The sequence below is a fragment of the Doryrhamphus excisus genome, linkage group LG9 (assembly GCF_037039965.1).
Source record: "Doryrhamphus excisus strain RoL-2023G ecotype Guam linkage group LG9, RoL_Dexc_Guam_v1.1, whole genome shotgun sequence".
In the NCBI taxonomy this organism is placed as follows: domain Eukaryota; kingdom Metazoa; phylum Chordata; class Actinopteri; order Syngnathiformes; family Syngnathidae; genus Doryrhamphus; species Doryrhamphus excisus.
Genome location: NC_136365.1, coordinates 10267247 through 10287456, shown reverse-complemented (window position 1 = coordinate 10287456; position 20210 = coordinate 10267247). Strand labels below are relative to the sequence as shown.

At 40.2% G+C, this 20210-nt stretch overlaps 1 protein-coding gene across 2 annotated transcripts in view; it reads left to right on the top strand.

The window, feature by feature from the left end:
* The window catches only part of ndst3 (N-deacetylase/N-sulfotransferase (heparan glucosaminyl) 3), a 44647-nt gene that overhangs the window by 3989 nt on the left and 20448 nt on the right, over nt 1-20210 (top strand). For both annotated transcript variants that reach the window (XM_058074522.2, XM_058074523.2), the window contains exons 3-6: nt 8742-8829; nt 10859-11013; nt 12642-12827; nt 19653-19781. In XM_058074522.2, coding sequence (XP_057930505.2) covers nt 8742-8829; nt 10859-11013; nt 12642-12827; nt 19653-19781 — 558 coding nt within the window. The remainder of the gene's footprint in view (nt 1-8741; nt 8830-10858; nt 11014-12641; nt 12828-19652; nt 19782-20210) is intronic.

Here is a 20210-nt window from a genome sequence, read left to right as displayed (position 1 = left end):
TCCTGTAGGTGTTAATGTGTGTATGAATGTGTGTTTGTCCCTTGTGGTTGATAACCAATATGGGGTGTTTCCCAGCTTTTGACAAATAGTCAGCTGGGATAGGTTGCAGTTCACCTTTAGACTATAAACCAGAAGAGACTGTCAAAATTGCACTTGAACAAGGCACTAAATCCCTAACTGCTCTTGGACATGACTGACCAAGTTCTGTGCTATTCATTGTGCCATCTAAGTTTGGAAAGGTGTAAAAGAAAATAGACACAATTTCTGTAAACATTGGAAGATTGACCAGAGACCAGTATGTTTGCCTGTATGTTCGTGTGCATGCATGTTAGTATCACATGTGACATTTGAAGATTAGATTAGAATGCCACAATGCATCAACTAAAAGTCTCACCCGTCTCGCAGGTGTCGCGCACACACACAACCTTTTCATATGTCAGTGTAGATTCTCAGTCATCCTGGTCTTGGTAATCCAAAATGTTGAATTTAGACAACTGTACTCTTTTTGTTTGTTTGAAGGTGTTTCAACTTTAATCCAAAAGGCTTATTGTTATTATTGCTCGGTGTGGCTTGTGAATGAATTCAATAACTTGGTGGAAATACAGCTCATTAGTGACCACTGTTCCCATGGAATGAGGTAATATTTGGGGGAGAGATTCATTCATTCATTCATTTATGCTGACTTTATTGAAACAGATGAAAGGGGATGGCTCTATCATCCAAAACAGAGGACAAGGTTTTATCCTCTATCGTCAACCCTATTGTGACCAACCCCAGGGAACACTAGAACTGAAGAAGCCTTTTGGATTACAGATGAAATGTCTTGAATAAACAAGACTGGGTCCAGTTGCCACAATTCAGCACATCTAGAAATTGCATTTCTGCTCTCTCTAGTATGAATTTTCAGATGGACTCCTCAGCTTTATCGCATAAATATACATGAGGATGAACTCGTGGTAAAACAATGACAGGGAGGTGTGGGTGGAGGAGGAGGTCAAGAGATGGAGGAGATGGTGGCACAGAAAGACAGATCGATGTGATCTCAAACGCAAATGGCTGCCACATTACCTCCTTCAGCATATAGCAGGAAATCACAGAGAGAAGAAAGGAGGACGGGATGGCTGTGAATGGTGCCTGGGGGGGTGGAGAACTTGCAGCAAACTTCTTAATTTCTCCCAGACAAAATGCTGAGGGGAAATGAGGACGCAGAGAGGGAGGTGTCGGTGAAATGGAAATATTGCACCTCACCGAAACAAGGAGATTATAGACTATTAGAGATTATAGTGGTTGAACAAGGTCACAATAGAGGCAATTTGTGTGTGCCATTCAAGAGCTCTCAATTTGGACCCTGGACTGCGGCACAACGATTCACACTCACATTCATACCTATTGACAATTTGGAGTTGCCAATTTCACCTAACATGCATGTTTTTGGAATGTGGGACAAAACTGCCGTATCCGGAGAAAACCCACACATGCACGGGGAGAACATACAAACTCCACACAGAGATTTCCTGATCTCCTGACTATATGGCCTACATGCTAACCACCCATCCACTGTGCCATGCGGCATAATGCACTTATATACACACTTAGCATGCCCTTATTGAGGCAGGTCTTGTAATTGAAATAATATCACCAAAAAGCCAAGCACAGGAGCGTGAAGTATTGCACGCTGCAATCTTGCAAGATTTGCTGACGTATCACATGAAGCCAGTGCATTTAAAACGGAATCTCCATTCTTTCATTTTCTACCACCTATCCTTACAAGGGTCACAGGGGTGCTGGAGCCTATCCCAGCTGTATTCGGGCGAGAGGCGGGGTAACCCTGGACTGGTCGCCTGCCAATCACACATATCAACAAACAACCATTCACAGTCACATGCATATTTTTGGAATGTGGGAGGAAGCCGGAGTACCCGGAGAAAACCCACGCATGCACGGGGGGCACAGAGATGCCAGAGGGTGGAATCGGGCTCTTCTAGCTGTGTGGCCTGCGCGCTAACCACTCGTTCGCCGTGCAGCCCGTAAAACAGAATCTAATACATAGATTACCCTTCATTATTCCTTTAGGCTAATATACGTATCAACAAAGTTGCTTCAATAGTGACATTAGTAGATGTGTGGTGTTTTTATTTATAATAAGATGGTACAAAATTACCGTATGAATGATGGCTCTTGTCTCATACATGTCAGTCCTTCATTTGTAAGTCTCCATCACAGGAGGAAGCTTGATGCGTGGTTGTGTGCGATGGGTGTTTGACATGAGCAGTTGGATGTTATAGCTCCCTCCTCTCTAAAAATACCCCTTTTCTATTCTGCAAGAGAAGAAGAGAAAAGATAGAGGCAGGCCAATTAAAATGCCACCCTCCTCCTCCCTGCACTCTTCATTAGTCTCACCCCACGAGTTCATCTAGTGACAAAAAAATTACCCCCCTCCCTCTCATGGCAGCACATACACACCTTTATTTCCTCCATTAAAAATGATTCACAGGGAGGCAGCCAGCCGATGACATTTCTCACAATGAGGGATGATGCCAGTCAAAAAGTGCCATCAGTGATCCAAGCATAGGGCTGCTGTGTTTTGTTTTTTTTTATTCAAGGAGGTGTCCCATCCTCATTTTCAGTTTCTTCTTCATATCTCGTCCTCATTCAACTCAAGCTTCGCTGCCAAGTCATTGATTACTATCTGCACCTTCTTTATATTCTCTCCCTTAACTCCTTCTCACGCACAGCACTCTGTGGACGTGTGAGCATAGAGGCGGACTTAAACATTGAGATGAGACCTTAAAGAATGATCTTGGCTTTCTTGTCCCTGAGTAAGTTAATGTCATGGTAATACAAGTTGGTGTAGAGATGAACTGCCAGCATGTGGAAAGAGAGGTCATTCATAGACGTGTAGTTACAGACGGTGCCTTGTACTGCTGAATGTTTGAGTAGGATGCTTTCATGCAAAGTGGTTGCTTTAAGTTATTTACTTATGGCCATTCAAAGCTCAGTCCACAATTTTTTTTAAACGTACAGTGAACCTCAGAATTATTTATACCCTGACCTTACTGTATATTGAGATGAAATACATTTGATGTGGCAAAAGTATGTAAGTAAAAACTCTAATCTCTATTTCTAATGATTTTAATAACCATATTTAGAAGGTAAACAAGTTTTTTATGCTCGAATTCCTTTTATAAATAAGGAATCCTAGACCCAATCCACTTATGTCTGGAACAAATTAAGTGCGATAAATGAGGAATTACTATACATTCAATGATACTTAATGTTCATAGCTAAACTTTGCCAAGTCACCATCATTAGCTGACAACAAACAGGACGGAAATTTACACATTTGAATTTAAGTGCCCCCTTCTGTGTACAGGTGGTCCTTTGATTGCATCAATTAATTAAAAACGTAATTTTTATATATTAAACACAAGACTCGCTTAAGAACTAGTTAAAGTTGCTGCACATATTCTTCTACTGCACAGCTGCACTCAGGAAGGATAACATTATTAATATCATGAAGATGATGACATTTGGTAATGAGTTAACATTTTGCTCTTCATTATGTCGCCCAAGCAGCAGTGCACAAAAGAAAAGGAAAGCCATCACCACGGAAGGGAAAATAAACATCATAAAAAGCTCACACAGAAAAAACGGCCAACAGTTTCATTAAACTATTATATTTAGTACTATTTGGCTACAAGTTCCGAGTTACAATAAAACCTTCCTCATTCACAACCCAAAGACCACCTATATATTTTATGTTTGAGTTCACACTTGAACATCATTAATTTGTCCTACAAATGTCAGTACAGGAAAATGTTGGTTAAATGTGATTTTGTGGAATTTGACCTTGAAGGTTGCAAAGTGTAGTCTACTGAATTGCACAATAGCAGAGATGATACACAGGAGAAGTGTCCTCATGTTCACTTTGGTTCCTGCAATGACTTTAAATTGAATGTGAAAGAAAAGGCATTGCACAATATGCTAATAGTCCAAACTTCAGTCAAGTTTTTTTCTTTTTGGCTCAGCAGTCATCTATTTATTGCACATTCCTACTTACAGTTAATCTTTAGAGCTAATTAATATAACGCATATTTGCCACTTAAGTCGCCAGAATTGAGCGGACTCCATCTCCATTTGTCACTCAGCCAAAGGCACAGTGAAGTTGGGAGAGAACGTTCTATCAAAAGAAGCTCAAAGATGTTTGTTAGGGCTGCATTGTTCATTTTATTCATCATTTTATCCTATGCTGAGCCTGATGTCCAATATAGTGGATGAAAAACAGAAATTAGCTCTCATCTGCTCGTATTTAAACACATATTTGTACATGTGACCTTGTAAATTAACTGAGCATTTTGGAGGAGCTCCTTTTGTTTCATTTACAATTTTTGCACCACTCGTCTCATTTTTAACCACAAATAATGTTTTTTTCATGGCCTACCAACTAGAGTTTAGTAAAGCAAACTCCATAACAAGTACCACACAGCCATAAATATTAGTAAATATAGCACATTGTGAAATGACACAATGTAAAAAAAAACCCCACCAAAACATTGACTCCCAAGTTGAAGAGCGGTTCTGCAAGAGAACGAGACAGTGAGAGCTAAGAGGAGACTGGCATCAACTCGCTCATCAAATAGAAATGCCTGACCCACTTAAGTTTGCTGGTCGACTGTTCATATTACACGCACAGCTACACAAACATGCATAGCAAGAATTAAATCTTTGTATAGACACTGTTGGCAAGTCCTCTGTAGACACCAGTTAGGTCGTCCTTAGTTTTGGCCATTTTGGTTTAATTAATTTATTGTTATTATTATTTATTATTATTCTAAAATTTGGTTTGATACGAGAGTGTGAATGAATGCAGCTCAACATAGCTGATGTCACGCTGCTCTGCTTACTGAATGAACAGTGCCTCTACTGGTTGAACCAAGTAGCGCAAGACATTTTGCCTCAGTTTCTCACAGGGAACCTATTATGGTTTTTCCACTTTTCTCACCTATAAATGTAGTTAGAATGTTGTATTTTTGTGTTAAACAATGCCAAAGTTTCAGTTAATGAGGTTGAATGTTGTATTTTTGTGTTAAACAATGCCAAAGTTTCAGATAATGAGGTTGGAAGTGAGCTCTGAAAGAAGTTTGGGATGGCTCAAAAAACAAGGTTTCAAAAGGCGTCATAAAACTGCCCCTTTGTGATGTCACAGAGGGGTGGACTTCCTTATATAGACACGTGTCTGTAAACCAGATAAGCGCTCCGCCCTCCCCCAAGCTCTGCTCCTCTGTTTACTTGCTAGCAAAGCCACATTTGTTTGCAATTCCTAATGACGCCACCATCAGGAAGTGGTTGGAGTCCCTGATTCCCTACCAGCAAAAGAAATAAATTTTAATTTGTCAGCGGCATTTCAAGCTGGACTGTTTTGTCAAGGTGGGCCGTTTCCCACCACAATTCGTGGTCACATTCGGTTACAGATGCTGTAGAAATGCTAAATGCTAAAGCTACTTACCATTAGGAGACGTCTTGAAGTAACCTCTTTTCTTGAGAAACTTCGGACTGTCCTGTCTCTACTTACGGATCGGAATCGGGTACCAACACATATGGCTGTATGTTAAAATCCGCCATAAATTGCTGTTTAACTGTTAGCAGTTAAACAGCAATTAAAAGTTAGCAGTGTTCAAGTGTTCTGTATGCATGCGGGAGTGTGACCAATCACAGCAGACTTGGCGTTCCTGGAGGTGGGCCGTGGGTGGAATACATTAAAACGGACCGTTTTCGCTGGAACCACGAAATCCAAAGAAGTACAGCTGAATAGGTGCAGATTCTGGAAGAACTATAAGGCTTTGTGTGCTGGTTATCGTGTGCTCAACTCAATAAAACGAGGCAAAAAATTAGCATAATTGGTCCCCTTTCATTAATCGATGAATATGTTCATTGTCGGTGTAATGGATGCCAGATGGTGCAATTGTGCGAAAGCATGTTGTCAAACCTCACTCTGTGGGCACCTTAAAATTCACGCTGGACATCAAGTTGGCAGCTCAGGCTTTTAACTTGATGGCTACGTCTGTCAAATTTCATTTGGAGATCCCTGGACCATGGTGGACATCGGCACAGTAGCAAACATCAGCCACATTGCTTTCAGTTTTTCTCCAGATGATCAGATTTTCTTGGATTTTCGCAAAAAATGGACGGCAAAAAGACGCTGAGCAAGTCAAGTCAGTCAGTCACGTACATCAAACTACTTTATTATTTTCTTTCTGGAAACATTTGCTGTGTTTGTACAATTGTGCTTTTCATTTTCCATAAATTCCATCAGCATTCATAATCAAATACCTCATCCAAGCCTGGTTTTGTAATAGCATGAAGGCAGTGGATTGAAATGAAGAGAACAATATCAAGTTTTCAAGAGGATGACAGAATTAGGATAAATTGGGGAGGTGGATGGTGTCAAGCCAGCAGTCCAGATGTCTGCCCCCCTCGCTCCAACCACCCCCAACATCTTTCTGGCACATCTTACTGTGCTTACCACACAAACAAACCAACTGGCATTACTTCTGACACTGGCAATGCAGCTGCAGATTGGGCACACAGAGAAAGTAGGGCTATCGCTAACTGTTAATCCTTGTGTGTGTTTACCTTCTTCACAATCATTGTCAAGATGCTATGGAGCTCACTACCACCACCGCCACCCCATCCTATTCCACTCCACTTCCCCCGCTAAACCAAAGCCTTCTCTCTTACAAAGTGTCTTTGACGGCTCGGTTTTATCGCCACACTCAGCATCCAGGAGACAGATTGGTGTGGTATTGCTTCAAGGCCTCAGCTCTATGAGAGCTGCTGCCATTACCCTCAGAAAATAACAGCAGGGGACGACTTGATTGTTTCTCTGAGATTCTTCAAAATGTGTTTCTGCCTAGAGATACGTTGATTTTAACTGCCAAGCGTATTTTGGAGTCTTGCCCTCGGGCCTCCTCGTAATGATCATCAGTTCTTCTTCACTTAAAAAAATAATACAATCAAAGGATGCGAATAACTACATTTTTCGTGATGCATTTGTCACACTTTTTGGTGGATAAGAAGGCATCGTTTGTGCTTGTTGTATGAATATTTTACCGACACCATTTTGTGTTGTTGTGTAGGTCATGGTTTGGCATATTTTTGCTATACTAAAGGAACAAAATGATTTTTTTGTTGTTGTTGATACACAATGTTAATTGTGTAACTGTGATCATTCATTACAAAAAATGTGACCTGACAAGCTGCTGTCTATATTCGTATCGGTTGATATCGGTATTGGAAATTAACCCTATTGGTATACCAGACCTTGATAAGAAAGCCAATGGTGCCCGTCCCTACTTGGTTGGCTTGCATATGGCAGCCATGAAGGACATTTACTTATTTTTTTTGCCCACTATCATCATCATTGCACAATGAAAACTTTCTCATGCTGGTGATAGCCCCAACACGCAAAAGCACGTGTGTGTGCTCATTATGCCTCATTTGCAACACATCCCTGTCTGTTGTTTGTGTCTTTGGTTGCAGAATACAAATGATGTGTCTATACTAATACGCCAGACTCTTGGACAGACACCCACTCTTGCACTCGCTCTTCCCGATGTGTGTGTTAATAATGCATTTTGACCAAGTGCATCGATGACGGGAGATTGAGTTAAAATGCAAAGCATTTTGACAACAAGCTTTAATTGAATTCAGAGTATTTGTGTGTGTATGCGAGAGTGATGTAGAGGTTGTCATCACAGTAGAGACAAGGGATCAGATTAAGACTGTGCACATCTGTCAGCATGCAGTCATCTTCAACACCATTAGATTAGTGCTAATGAAAACACTCTTCCCGTGTCTCTATATTTGTTAACACAATGGTAAAAAAAAAAAACAACAAAAAAAAAACAAAAGTGAGAAGCCCTGCTTGGAAGCATTTCCTCACTCTCGGCCGCTCATCTCATAAATCACAGAAGGTTCCTGGGGATCGATTAAAAGCGGCCCCGGCAAACATTTTTAATAGAGACGTGGCGCTGAGCCCAACAAAACGACCCTGCTGCCTGAAATACGCGGAGAATAATAAAAGTTTCATAAAAAATATTTATGGGTGCAAACAGCAAGAAGTGCAATGATAGCAAGAAGATGTGGTGGGAGAGAAGAAGAGAGAGAGAGAGAAAGAGAGAGAGATTGGTATATCCTCCGTGCTGCTTCAGCCTTCCTTTTAAATTAGAACAACCTCGTCTCCTGAGAATGTGACATTTGAGCAAGCCACGGAGAGATGGCGGTTCAGAAGAGTGCAGAGAGAGGAGGTGGAGGAAGACTGCTCCAAAGTGGGGAAAAAGAGGGACCAGCAGGGAGGGATGTGTGGGACAAATGCATGGATGGAAGCGAGTGGCAAGGAGGGAGTGTGTGTGTGTGTGTGTTGGACGGTTGGGGTAGGGGGTTATTAGTAGATCCTCTAGAGGCCTTTAATGCATTGACCTTCATTAACTCGTATTACTGCTTGTGTGTGTGTGTGTGTGTGTGTGTGCAACTCTCTTTAGTTAACACTCATTACAGTCTTTGTTTAAAGGCCAGTAAACTAATGAAGTCATTAAAAAATGGGACAAAATCCTGATTTAAGCATTAACACCTGACACTGTGGTGTGTTTAAGAACAAGCTGAAAATTGAACACTTGTGATAATTCTGAATAACAATTGCATATACTTACCAATCTAACTCTTTACCCTTCTCTGGCCTATAGGTGCTACTGGATACGCAAAGACAGCTACGTTCTCAAATTTCCAACTTTACCTTCAACCTGGGCTTCTCCGGCAAGTTCTATCACACAGGTAAGTACGCATGTTGTTTTTTTTCTTTATTTAAATGCACCATGTTATACTATTTTATAGTCTCAGAGGTCCTATAAAGCTCTATTGGCATGCGCCTTATCCACTGTCCAATGTAATAGACGCCATATATAACATACAACAACGTAGCATTAAGGAGTCAGACATTAGCAACACCAGCATAGCTATGTGAGCTACAGTGCTAACATTACACTCACATTTTAACATGTAGCTGATTGACAGATATTTGGCAGATCTTTTAAGATGCACAGTGAAGCCTCATTACTATTATTTTTTAAGTCATGTCACTATACTTTGACTGCCAGGAGTAGTCCTGCATGCTTTACGTACACAAAGCATCAGCATCACTTTATAGACTGAAACAGCCCTCATCATCATGCATATGTATTTCTCTCATCTACAGCTGTACATACTAAAGGTAAGGCAAAGTCTTCAGTCAATCAGTTACAAGTCTTTTCAGTAAGAAAAGGTGAGAGGAGAGCAGATAAATTAGTGCACATAAGTGAGTGTTAAGCAGGTTAGAGTGATGGAGACATTTGGAAGAGGAAGTGCTTTTGAAGGAAATGAGATATACAGTAAAGTGATGCTTCATGATGGAGAGGCACGCCCTTGGATGGCTGGGTTTGCTGCAGCTCACTGAATGAGAGCAGTGCTACAGGGCCAGATGTATGCATAAATCACAACTTACAATGTTAAGTTGCAGTAAAACAAAACATTAATGAATGAAGTATTCGATTCATTCGACTAGCCATTTATCCATCCATCCATCCATCCATCTTCTGTTTTTCCAAGGTTGGGTCATGGGGGCAGCAGCCCCAGAAACCCAGAATTCCTTCCATCCATCCATTTTCTGTACTACTTATCCTCACGAGGGTCGCGGGCATGCTGGAGCCTATCCCAGCTGTCTTCGGGCGAGAGGCGGGGTACACCCTGGACTGGTGGCCAGCCAATCACAGGGCACATATAGACAAACAACCATTCACACTCACATTCATACCTATGGACAATTTGGAGTTGCCAGTTAACCTAGCATGTTTTTGGAATGTGGGTGGAAACCGGAGAAAACCCACACATGCACGGGGAGAACATGCAAACTCCACACAGAGATGCCAAGGGTGGGATTGAATTGGGGTCTCCTAGCTTTGTGGCCTGCACGCTAACCACTTGTCCGCCATGCAGTCCACTACAAAATTACAAAAAAAAAAAATGTATTATTATTTTTTTGTATTTTTTAAAATTATTTTATTTTTTTATTTATAAAATGTTTTATTCTCATAATTGTATGTGCTTCTTTCATAGTATTATGTGTGTGTGTGTATTTTAATAGAATTAAATGTTATTTTCAGCATGGCCATAACACTGCTGCACAAAAAAATAGCATGAGCTAAGTGCTAAAATAATTCTAGACAGTATACTTTACATCGTGTAATAACATGTAACATAATGCCTATGTGTTACAGTTAAATTATATTTTTAATGATAGAGCAACAGAACACCTATGTTTATTGCACTAATTTCAATGCAATATACAAATTGTGCACAAATTGCACAATTACCATGCATAGTAGTCAACAACCAAATCTCCCATCCTTGCCATGTCTAATCGGGAAAAGCCGATATCCAATCTCTATTTTTAAGTGATGCTATCTCAGTAATTTGGAGTTACAGAACTGTGTTATACACGTGTGTGTGTGTGTGCTCTGTTGTGGCTCCAAAACCAATTTTGCTTGATATTATGTTCAAATCTGCAGCAAGATGAGACAATTAAAAAGAAAACACGAGCTTTGATAAAGTATTTAGAAACAGAATATTAGCAGGGAATCTAGTGTGAATCATGTGATTTTACAAGGCATGCCTAAGTGAGCTCAGCAACATGATGACGAACTCTAACGTCTTTTTTTTTTCTAACTTCAACTACACCGTAAAGTTGTGTATCACTACATCAGTCAGACCGTGTCCTTTTGTCCTTGTGTGTGTGTGTGTGTGTGTGTATGTGCGTGCATGCATGCAGGCACAGTGGAGGAGGATGAGGGAGACGATTTACTGCTGAAGTATGTGAATGAGTTCTGGTGGTTCCCCCACATGTGGAGCCACATGCAGCCTCACCTCTTCCACAATGAGTCCTCACTGCTGGAGCAGATGGTGCTCAACAAGGACTTCGCTCTGGTGAGATAAATGGACATGTGCACGTAAACACACACGCACACACACAATCCTTGGCAGTGTCTATTCCCTTGTCTTTCTTCTTGTCCTTGAAATCATATTTCTTTTCTCAACCACCTTAATGCTAAGTAATTACCATCTCTTTGCAACAGAGGGAAAAAATACACTTCTTACACACACACACACACACATTGTTGGATTATAAACATTTGCCATTAATAATCCGGAAACTGTGGCATGATAGTATGAAGCACAATCATTCATGTCCCCAACCTCAATGAAATTCTAGTCATATTTTACCAGGCAGTTAACATGGGAACTCAGGGCAATGCAATATAGAGCATAGAGAGGGCAAGAACTGGCAGGAGCACCATTGTTGTTTAGTGATTCACATAGAATATTTTGGGATCAATCTCCACTAGTTGGCAGTCAATCCAGGGTGTAATTAACCTTTTGGTCCATGGCATGCAGGAACTCTATCAAAATTGTCGAGTCAAACAGACACAAACTAAGATGATAACATTCACCATATGTAGCAACCCCCCAATAGCCCCACTTCTAATTCTAAATCTCCATTGCTTGTACCAAAAGTCCCACAAATGGCTGGCAAGCCCAAAACACATGTGTATTATTTCCTGAGAGCTTCAACTAGCCTCATCTTGTCTCCAGAGCTTTTCATTTTTCGCCTGCGATGAGATCATTTTAACACACCTGCCCTCTTTTTTGTTCAGCATAATACCACAGATGCAGATGAGCTCAGTGCGGAAAGCATCACCTGACCTATGTCTTATTAATACCTTAAATCCAAACACACCTTAATGCTATATTAGGTAATTGAGCATTTACCTTAATGGCAACCCCTCACGCCCTTTTTATCAGGTACTGTTTAATCTGAAATTCTCAAGGTAGACAGCTGTAATTTGTATGAGCATTCACGAGGTGTCACACACAAGCTGTGATACAGCGAGGTTCCATGTTGGTGCGTGTTATTGAAGGTGAATGTGATCATAAAGTGCAATCCCTAACCTTTATTGCACGCACACACTCTACTCGCTCATCCCGCGACCACTGATGCTGTGCTTTGACAGCATGTGTAGGTGTGTGTCAGGACAAGGGACAAGACCATTTGTCTGCAAGATGCACCCTCGGAGCCAGGAACATGGCTATTCTTTTAATTCTTCCCCACCTCTTGTTGCTGAAAAAGAAAATCATTACAAATCCCTAGGAAAAACACAGAATAAAGCGGGTGGTCCTCGGGTTACAAACAAGATCCATTCCAACGAGTCAAGCCAGAACTTATACCTAAATTCGACTTAAATTATACTTAAATGAATCTCCTCTTCTCTTCCCAGATCTCATAATGAAGTACAAGATGTTAACTAATAAGCACCATTATCCTTTCTTAGTGTAGTTGTTCAGCAACACAGTGTATCCATCCTGCAGAAGTGTTGAATTAATTTATAGGAGCGGCTTTTTAACAATGAAACGGCTTAATATTTAACATCATAAATTGAGAACCACTTGTTCTCAGATTTGAGCGCAATCATGGTAATACAAACAAATAGTGCAATCTACTCTGTGTGCTTATGTGCAGCCATTTTCATTCACTTTCATATGAATTGCTCATGCAGCAACACAACATTCCAGTGGACATGGGCTATGCCGTGGCCCCCCATCACTCGGGGGTCTACCCAGTACATCTGCAGCTCTACGAGGCTTGGAGGCGCGTGTGGAACATCCAGGTAACAAGCACGGAGGAGTACCCGCACCTCAAGCCGGCCCGCTACCGCAAGGGTTTCATCCACAGTAACATCATGGTGAGTACTCTTTTTGCATCATCCCAGATTTTATGCAGGGGAATGCATTCTTTTTGCTCCCGTCTTTCATGAGATCTCACCACATGACTTTAAAATGTTATAATATTTGTCATTTAAAGGAAAATTGTGTCTTGGAAACAGGACTGCCAGAATCAGACTGGCTATAGCTAAGGCTACTATGAATGATAACCCATGTAATATGGAAGCAGCAATGTCCGAGGCATTGTTGGAACTGCAAATTAAGTGCCTTACCTTGATGTTCCCACCATCCCACCTACCTTGATGTGTAGCTGTTTTTGCCATCATAGTTGAACAGCTGTCGCCATATCCATCTCCAAGCAGAAGTAGTACTAATTCTACATTTGATCAAAGGTACTTAAGATATGTCAGCTCCAGACACGTAGATGCACCCTTATTCATAGAGCAGTTCCGTTTATATTTGGCTGCGCGCAAACAACACATTAACAGAAATTGATAGTGGTAGCAGCTACAACTGTCGTCATTATTTTAAAGTTTTTGGTGTCAAAGTTGCACAATTGTGACAAAGCCATTTCTGCAAATATAGTGCCTCATGTAGTTAATACTTTACACCAGGAGATGGTGGACATCTGTAACATCAATGTGAACAAAATTTATGGGACGTAAGTCTATGAACTTTGAATGGGTTGTCAAATGAAATGAAAAAAAAAAACATGGTAATAGCAGCATACGCAGTACCAACCGCGGGATATGACCTGAGAATACAATGACCCTGGATGAATGACAATTTACACAGGCATAATAAAGACATGGCTAGCTACTTTATATCTATCTATCTGTCTATCTAGCTATGACAGGCCAATGAAAGCAATTGCTTTAGGGAAAATAGTTAAGGGGGAAAAAAATCTGCTTACCATAACCTTTCTTGTTTTTTTCTTATACGGTAAATACACATCATCAACACAATAAATAAATAAGTAGTTGCCAAAGCAGACTTTCACCTTGTTTCTGGTTGTTTGCTTTATAAATATGCAGTATACTTTTTGATAATGTGCGGCAGCATCAATGTAGTACTTTTGTGGAATGCCAGCTCCAGTGCAAACATTTTATCATGTTGTCTGTTTTTTGGTGTTTGAAATGATCCCAAACTTTTGACAGACTGTCATTTCCTTTACGCCCTTTTCCTCCCCACTTTTTTTTTGCTATTTTTGTTTGAGCCACTCCATCGTGCCCACACTTTGCAGCTTTCATGTGCACTCTATTGCAGAAGCTGTTCGGAAACTAGTTTCGTGTATTTTAAGTCCTGGCCACCTTTTGGGGTCCGGAAAGAAACAGAATAGAAATCAAAGCTTTTTTCTAATCAAATTAGTCCATGAATCATTGCAGCTCTGAATACTATATGAATACTATATCTATTTACAAATTTAAAAACAATATATATATTTAATTACCCTGCCCTGTTCCACTAGTGAGACAATGTGAGCATGCTGTATGCAGCATTCTTGTCCACTACGAAAAATTATTTATTGAATGCATTTGAAAGCAATTCTTAAAGCAATGAACTGAAAGGAGACCCCGGAAAGAAACACTTACTGAGTTAAACTAAGGATCGACCGATACATCGGCCGGCCGATATATTGGGCTGATATTTGCGTTCTTTATTTGAATCGGTATCGGCCAATGCGCGCGTGAGTTCGCCGATGTATTTTTCCGCCGCATGATTTCTAGACAGGCATGCACCAGGCTGCTTTGTGTTGCCGGAGGACCCTGCAACACACGCAGTCGCGGTACCCCTCCTACACTGCAAGAGTGGTGAATCACAACAAGGGTACGTTTTCAACTTTCAATTAGCCTCTAACAGTTAAACCACATTTTTATTTTACTTATGATAGGAATTTGTGCTTTTATATTTTGCTCTGTGTTGTTTTGATTTGAGTTCATGTTATCCTTGTGGTTTGTTGGCTGATATGTTTTAATGATAAGATTGCTGATGGCAAAAACTGATAGTCACTACGATATTGTCGGTATGTGTAAAAACACATATACTCATTGCTTTTAGTAGAACTGTAGAAACATGTGCAATAGAAGAAAACATGAGACTGAATAAGCTTGAACCTGAACCTGACTAAACTATCTATAAAAACCAAAGGGAGAATTCAACATCTTGCCATTCATTCCATCTAACAAATGTGCAGCTCCTCCTTCTTCATTCACTTGTCAGCCAGGCTCTTTTGTCAAAGTGCACAATTTCTCCCTTATCCACAAAAGAGCCAATCACATTTGACACCCAAATTACCAGTCCATATTACAGCTATTATAGTGTTTGAACTGAAAATATGTACAATGATTTTTTTTATGTCTACTGCTATTTCATGACATAATAATTCATTCCATCTGACGATTTGACACATAATGATTATGTGTTGTTAGTTTAATATTTGTGCAGCACTCAGAAACATCATAATGTTAAACCATGAAGCGCTGAAAAAAAGATGTGTTCCACATTGAGATCAACAAAGATGTCATTTAGAGCGTAATTACTGTGTTGACCCGACTACAAGATGACCCCCTAATTTTGGTAGATTGCAGTCAAAAGAAGTATTATATTTCTTAGCTGCCCAACAGTTGACATACTATAACTCTGCTTCATTACATCCATTCCAGTTAAACATTTTTTATACGCCTCTTGTATAGATTTGGGCTGTAATTTAGTCACAGTTTTCCCATGATATTGCACATAACAAACTAGTCCACAAAATTGAGTGAGTTTTCTATTGAATGTGACTGCCGATAACTCACCATGGGGCCAAATAACGTTGTGAGTGCCAGTAATTTTAAAAAGACACAAATTCGACCTTGCCAGGATGTACGGCAAGTCTGCATCAACAATTAGTTCCATTAGTTCAACCGTCATTTATAATTACTTAAGCATTTTTTTCTGCATGTAAAAGTATAATTACAGTCCTATTTTGCCATGTCCTGTTTTCACGTTCTGTTTTGGCCATCCTGACTGTTTTTTGTAGAAGGGGATGAAAATGTCCTGGTTTTTGCATTACAGTATATCCCATTACTACTACTACTACTACTAACACTACTATCATAATTTGAATTTTACCTGGCTATGCCGCTATAATATCTAAATAGATAACACTACAGAAAAACATTTTTGGCATATTCACATAAATATAATAAAGAAAGTGTAAAACATGTACTGTTGTTTTTATACACCTGTCGTCATCCTTATGAGCGATGTTTAAATGCAGCATTATTTCCCCCTACTTAGGGTTCTACACATCAGAACTTCAGTACTATTGTATGGTCATGTGGAATCATGCTTATTTTTTGTCAAATCAGACCTGCTAAAGCTAAACCACAGATACGATAGCTTCCTACCTTATATGTTTCTGCAAAGTCCCGCCATCAATCTCCACCACCTCTCACTCCATCTTTGATGGCTCAGAGGAGGACAGGAAGTCATCTTAAGGTTGTAAAATTGTTCTTCGTGTGTCTGAAAGCAGATTGAGAGACGCCCACTGGACCCAGAGTATCAGAACAAATCAAGCTGAGATATGGGAGATACGGGATTGTGAGCAAGCCCGTGTGTGCGTGTGTTAGTGTGTGTGCATATGTGCGTGTTTGTGCACCGTCTTTTTAAAATGTACTATATCAGTTTGAGCTATAGCTCTGTGGATAATTGGTTTGGTGAAATAGTGCTGAGTGTCTGAAGCTCGGGTGGCCTTCCTTCTCTCTCGCTCTTTCTCTCCATCCCCCACATCTCAGCGCCCCTCCTGATGTGTATGTGTGTGACTGCAGTGTTTTACTGATATACCAATATCGACACGTCCAACCTTTATGCTCAGCTCTACAGAGAAGTGCTCCAAAATACATACAAAAATAATAATGATAATAATATCTTCAGATAGCAGTGTTTTGCAATTTTACTTGCAAAATTTTATCTCTATGGTTGTCTAATGAAAAGCACGTATATCAATAAGTTTTTTTGTAATGGGCTGCACGGCAGTGAGTGGTTTGCGCACATGCCACACAGCTAGGTGACCAGGGTTTGATTCCCCCCTACGGCATCAAAAAAAGTGTACAATAGATGTCGAAAACCATACACACACTGTATAATGCAACTTTCACCCTTATTAAACCTCTGTGGTAAGATGCAAACAAAAGTAGTAGTAGCTACTGTTCTGTTCAGCTAGCTGTTCACTTGTAGCGGAAAGTTTCAGTATGTAAAAAAATGGCTGTGCGTCGCCACGAAATTAGAGCCCGTAGAGTGAGGCCATGTATGCCAAACTTCAGCATGGTGTTGAAAGTAAAGTGTGCATCTCCTCAGGAGCCTTCACTCAAACACAAAGGAGATTCTGTCCCTAATTTGATTCTGTAGACCTTCTCACCGTAGACACATTGACTTGTCATAACATGAAAAGCACATTAAAATAATAGCGACTCCATTATGCGCCTCATTGCTACCACAATTCTGGAAGTAATGTGCCTAACATGCCATCAGTCGCCCTTCTACCATTGCTGTTTAAATAAGCTCTGAGGTCATGTGTCGCCAACCTCTACAGTCCACTGCTTTCCATCTGCTGTGTTTGACCATATTCTCATCTGCCGTGTGACACGAAGCGTCAGAATATTCCTCAGCTGTCCTGAGGTGCGCGTCACACATTTTTGAATTTGCTGCATGCCAGCGTGACATTGGCACTGCGTTTCATCTGTCCGTCTGTCAGCTTTTTATGCTGTTTAATGAATTATTTCTTTGCTGACGAATATCTGCCTGACATGTTTGTTGCCACCTCGGCGGGCAATTTGTCACCGAAATGTACGAGGGGGTGGGCAGTAAATGTAAAACAGCTCAGCGTTTTGTGAAACCCATGCATCTTGGAGGTGAATGAGATGAGAAGATTAATGCCGCTCTCATTTAGAAACACTGAATACACAAATGTAGTCTAGCAGTGTTCTGTCTAATGATGCCACCATCCACTAAAGGTTCCACATTATACAATTTTAAATAAGTCTCACGGGTCCCACAAGAGTGTGTTGGGAGTGTTTTACCCAATACCTAACATTTATGCTGCAATTTAGTCAGTTAAGTGCTTTTAGGAAGTTCTCCTGGGTTTGTTTGTGTCTGTAGCTTTAAGACTAATGAGCAGTGTTTGTACAGGTGTGTGACTGTGTGACTGAAAAAAGCCACACAAACCTAATTAACCAGTTTATCACGGTTAATTATGTTTAGAACCAATGATGAGTGAATTTCCTTATTTACAAATTAAATATTTTCATAGTCAGAGAATACAAAAACTGTTCATGACCTTCTAAATATGTTTTTAGCGTTATTAGAGCCCTCTAGACATAAGTAACATCCTTATATTCACTTTTACCCTTGTAATACCTATAACTGTAGACATAAAAATAGTAAATAAGCCATTTCCAATATGAATAAAACTTGTGCTGGTGTTTGTTGTTATAAATGTGTAGAGGATGGACAGGAACTGAAGTCAGGGTGTTGAATTTTAGTCGTAGTCGCTCATGTTTTTTTTATTAGGGATTGGCATTAAAGTATATTAGATAGTTCATGCTTACTTATGATCAAGTGTGCGCGTGTCTCTCCAAACATTACAGTAACATTAATGACATCTAGTGACCAGTGTAGAATGATAAATATCATTTACAGCGTTTTTGAATGCAAAAACATGCATGTTAGGTTAATTGGCGACGCCATATTGTCCATAGGCATGAATGTGAGTGTGAAGTGTTTGCCTATATGTAAGGGTAATGGTAATGTTAATGGTTTTATTTCATTTGAACATGGTTCACAGTTCCACATGTCCAAAAAGAGTAGGAAGAAGCAAAGCTTATTAAATCCTACCCCTCCATCTGGTACTTTTACAATCGGTAACTGTTACATTTGTTCACTTCCTGCTTTCCATAATACAGTTTCAGTTTTTGGGTTTTTTTTTAATAATGTACCTCATACCGAAGTACGAGGTGATATGACCATACAATGACATAATGGGTACCATAGTAAGTGTCAATATAGTGATATATATAGCACATCATGACTGGTTCAAGACTCTTCATCCTTGTATTTAGCAAACATCAACTGATTGTATTGTTTCTTGAATTGGCTCATCATTGTGCATTGTTTGAGGTCCTTACTCAATCCATTCCATAGTTTGATTCCACATACTGAAATGCTATGGCTTTTTAACGTAGTCCTAGCATATGTTTCAAATTTGTGTGTTTCAAATGTAGTTCTTCCCTGAGATCATATTTCTCCTCTCTTGCAGAGAAGTATTGGATGACATTTTTAGGTAATTGGTTGTTTTTAGCCTTATGCATTATTTTAGCTGTTTGAAGATTAACCATATCAGCAAGTTTAAGTAATTTTGTGACTTTAGAAATAAGGAGTTACTATGTTCTCTGTAGGCGGCATTATGAATTATCCTTACTGACCTTTTTTGCAGTACATTTAGCGAGTCAAGATTGCTTTTATAGTTATTACATGTGCCCTGTGATTGGCTGTCTTTGGCCTCTCGCTCGAAGTCAGCTGGGATGGGCTCCAGCATACTCGTGACTGTAGTGACGATAAGCAGTATAGAATATGGATGGATGGATGGAAGTCCTCTGTGAAGTGGTGGGTGTATACTGTACATAGGACAGGCTCGTCTTGCTGGAGTGGTATCATAGCCATGCTGTTTATGACCCAAAACCTCTTAAGTGACTGTTTGAGTACCTATACATAAGTGAAAAAATTGCCAAATAGGGCAACTTTAAAATATGTTCTGTTCAAATACAACAACCTTCTACGTGGATTTTTTGTTGTGTTGTGCCTAGGTGTTGCCTCGTCAGACGTGTGGTCTGTTCACTCACACCATCTACTATAAGGAATACCCTGGAGGACCAAAAGAACTTGACAAAAGCATCCGAGGAGGAGAGCTGTTTCTCACTGTGCTTCTCAACCCTGTGAGTCTGACACACACACACACACAAACAAAAAACGCACTTTCCCATCAACAAGAAGGGTTGTTAAAGAGGCCTCAAGAAGCTTTCCGGCTTGTTCTTCATCGTGTTGTCTGTCTCATTTATGTTCATGTTTGCTTTGTGTGCGTATGCTTTTGTCTTCTTGTTGTCACCGACAGCATCACACTGTGAAGATCTTTCCACTTTAAATTAGGTCTCACTGCGGGGGGGTGGACGCAGTTTTGCACAATCACACACACACATGCACATCTCCCCTTCTCACATACTACCGCTGTGGTGTCAGTTCAGTTTACTTCTGCTTTGACTTAAATTGCATGATTACGTTTTCATGCTCAACAACACGTGGACGTGCTACACTATGTGTATACACATGTGCTGCTACACTATGTTAAAAAATGTTAATAATAAAAA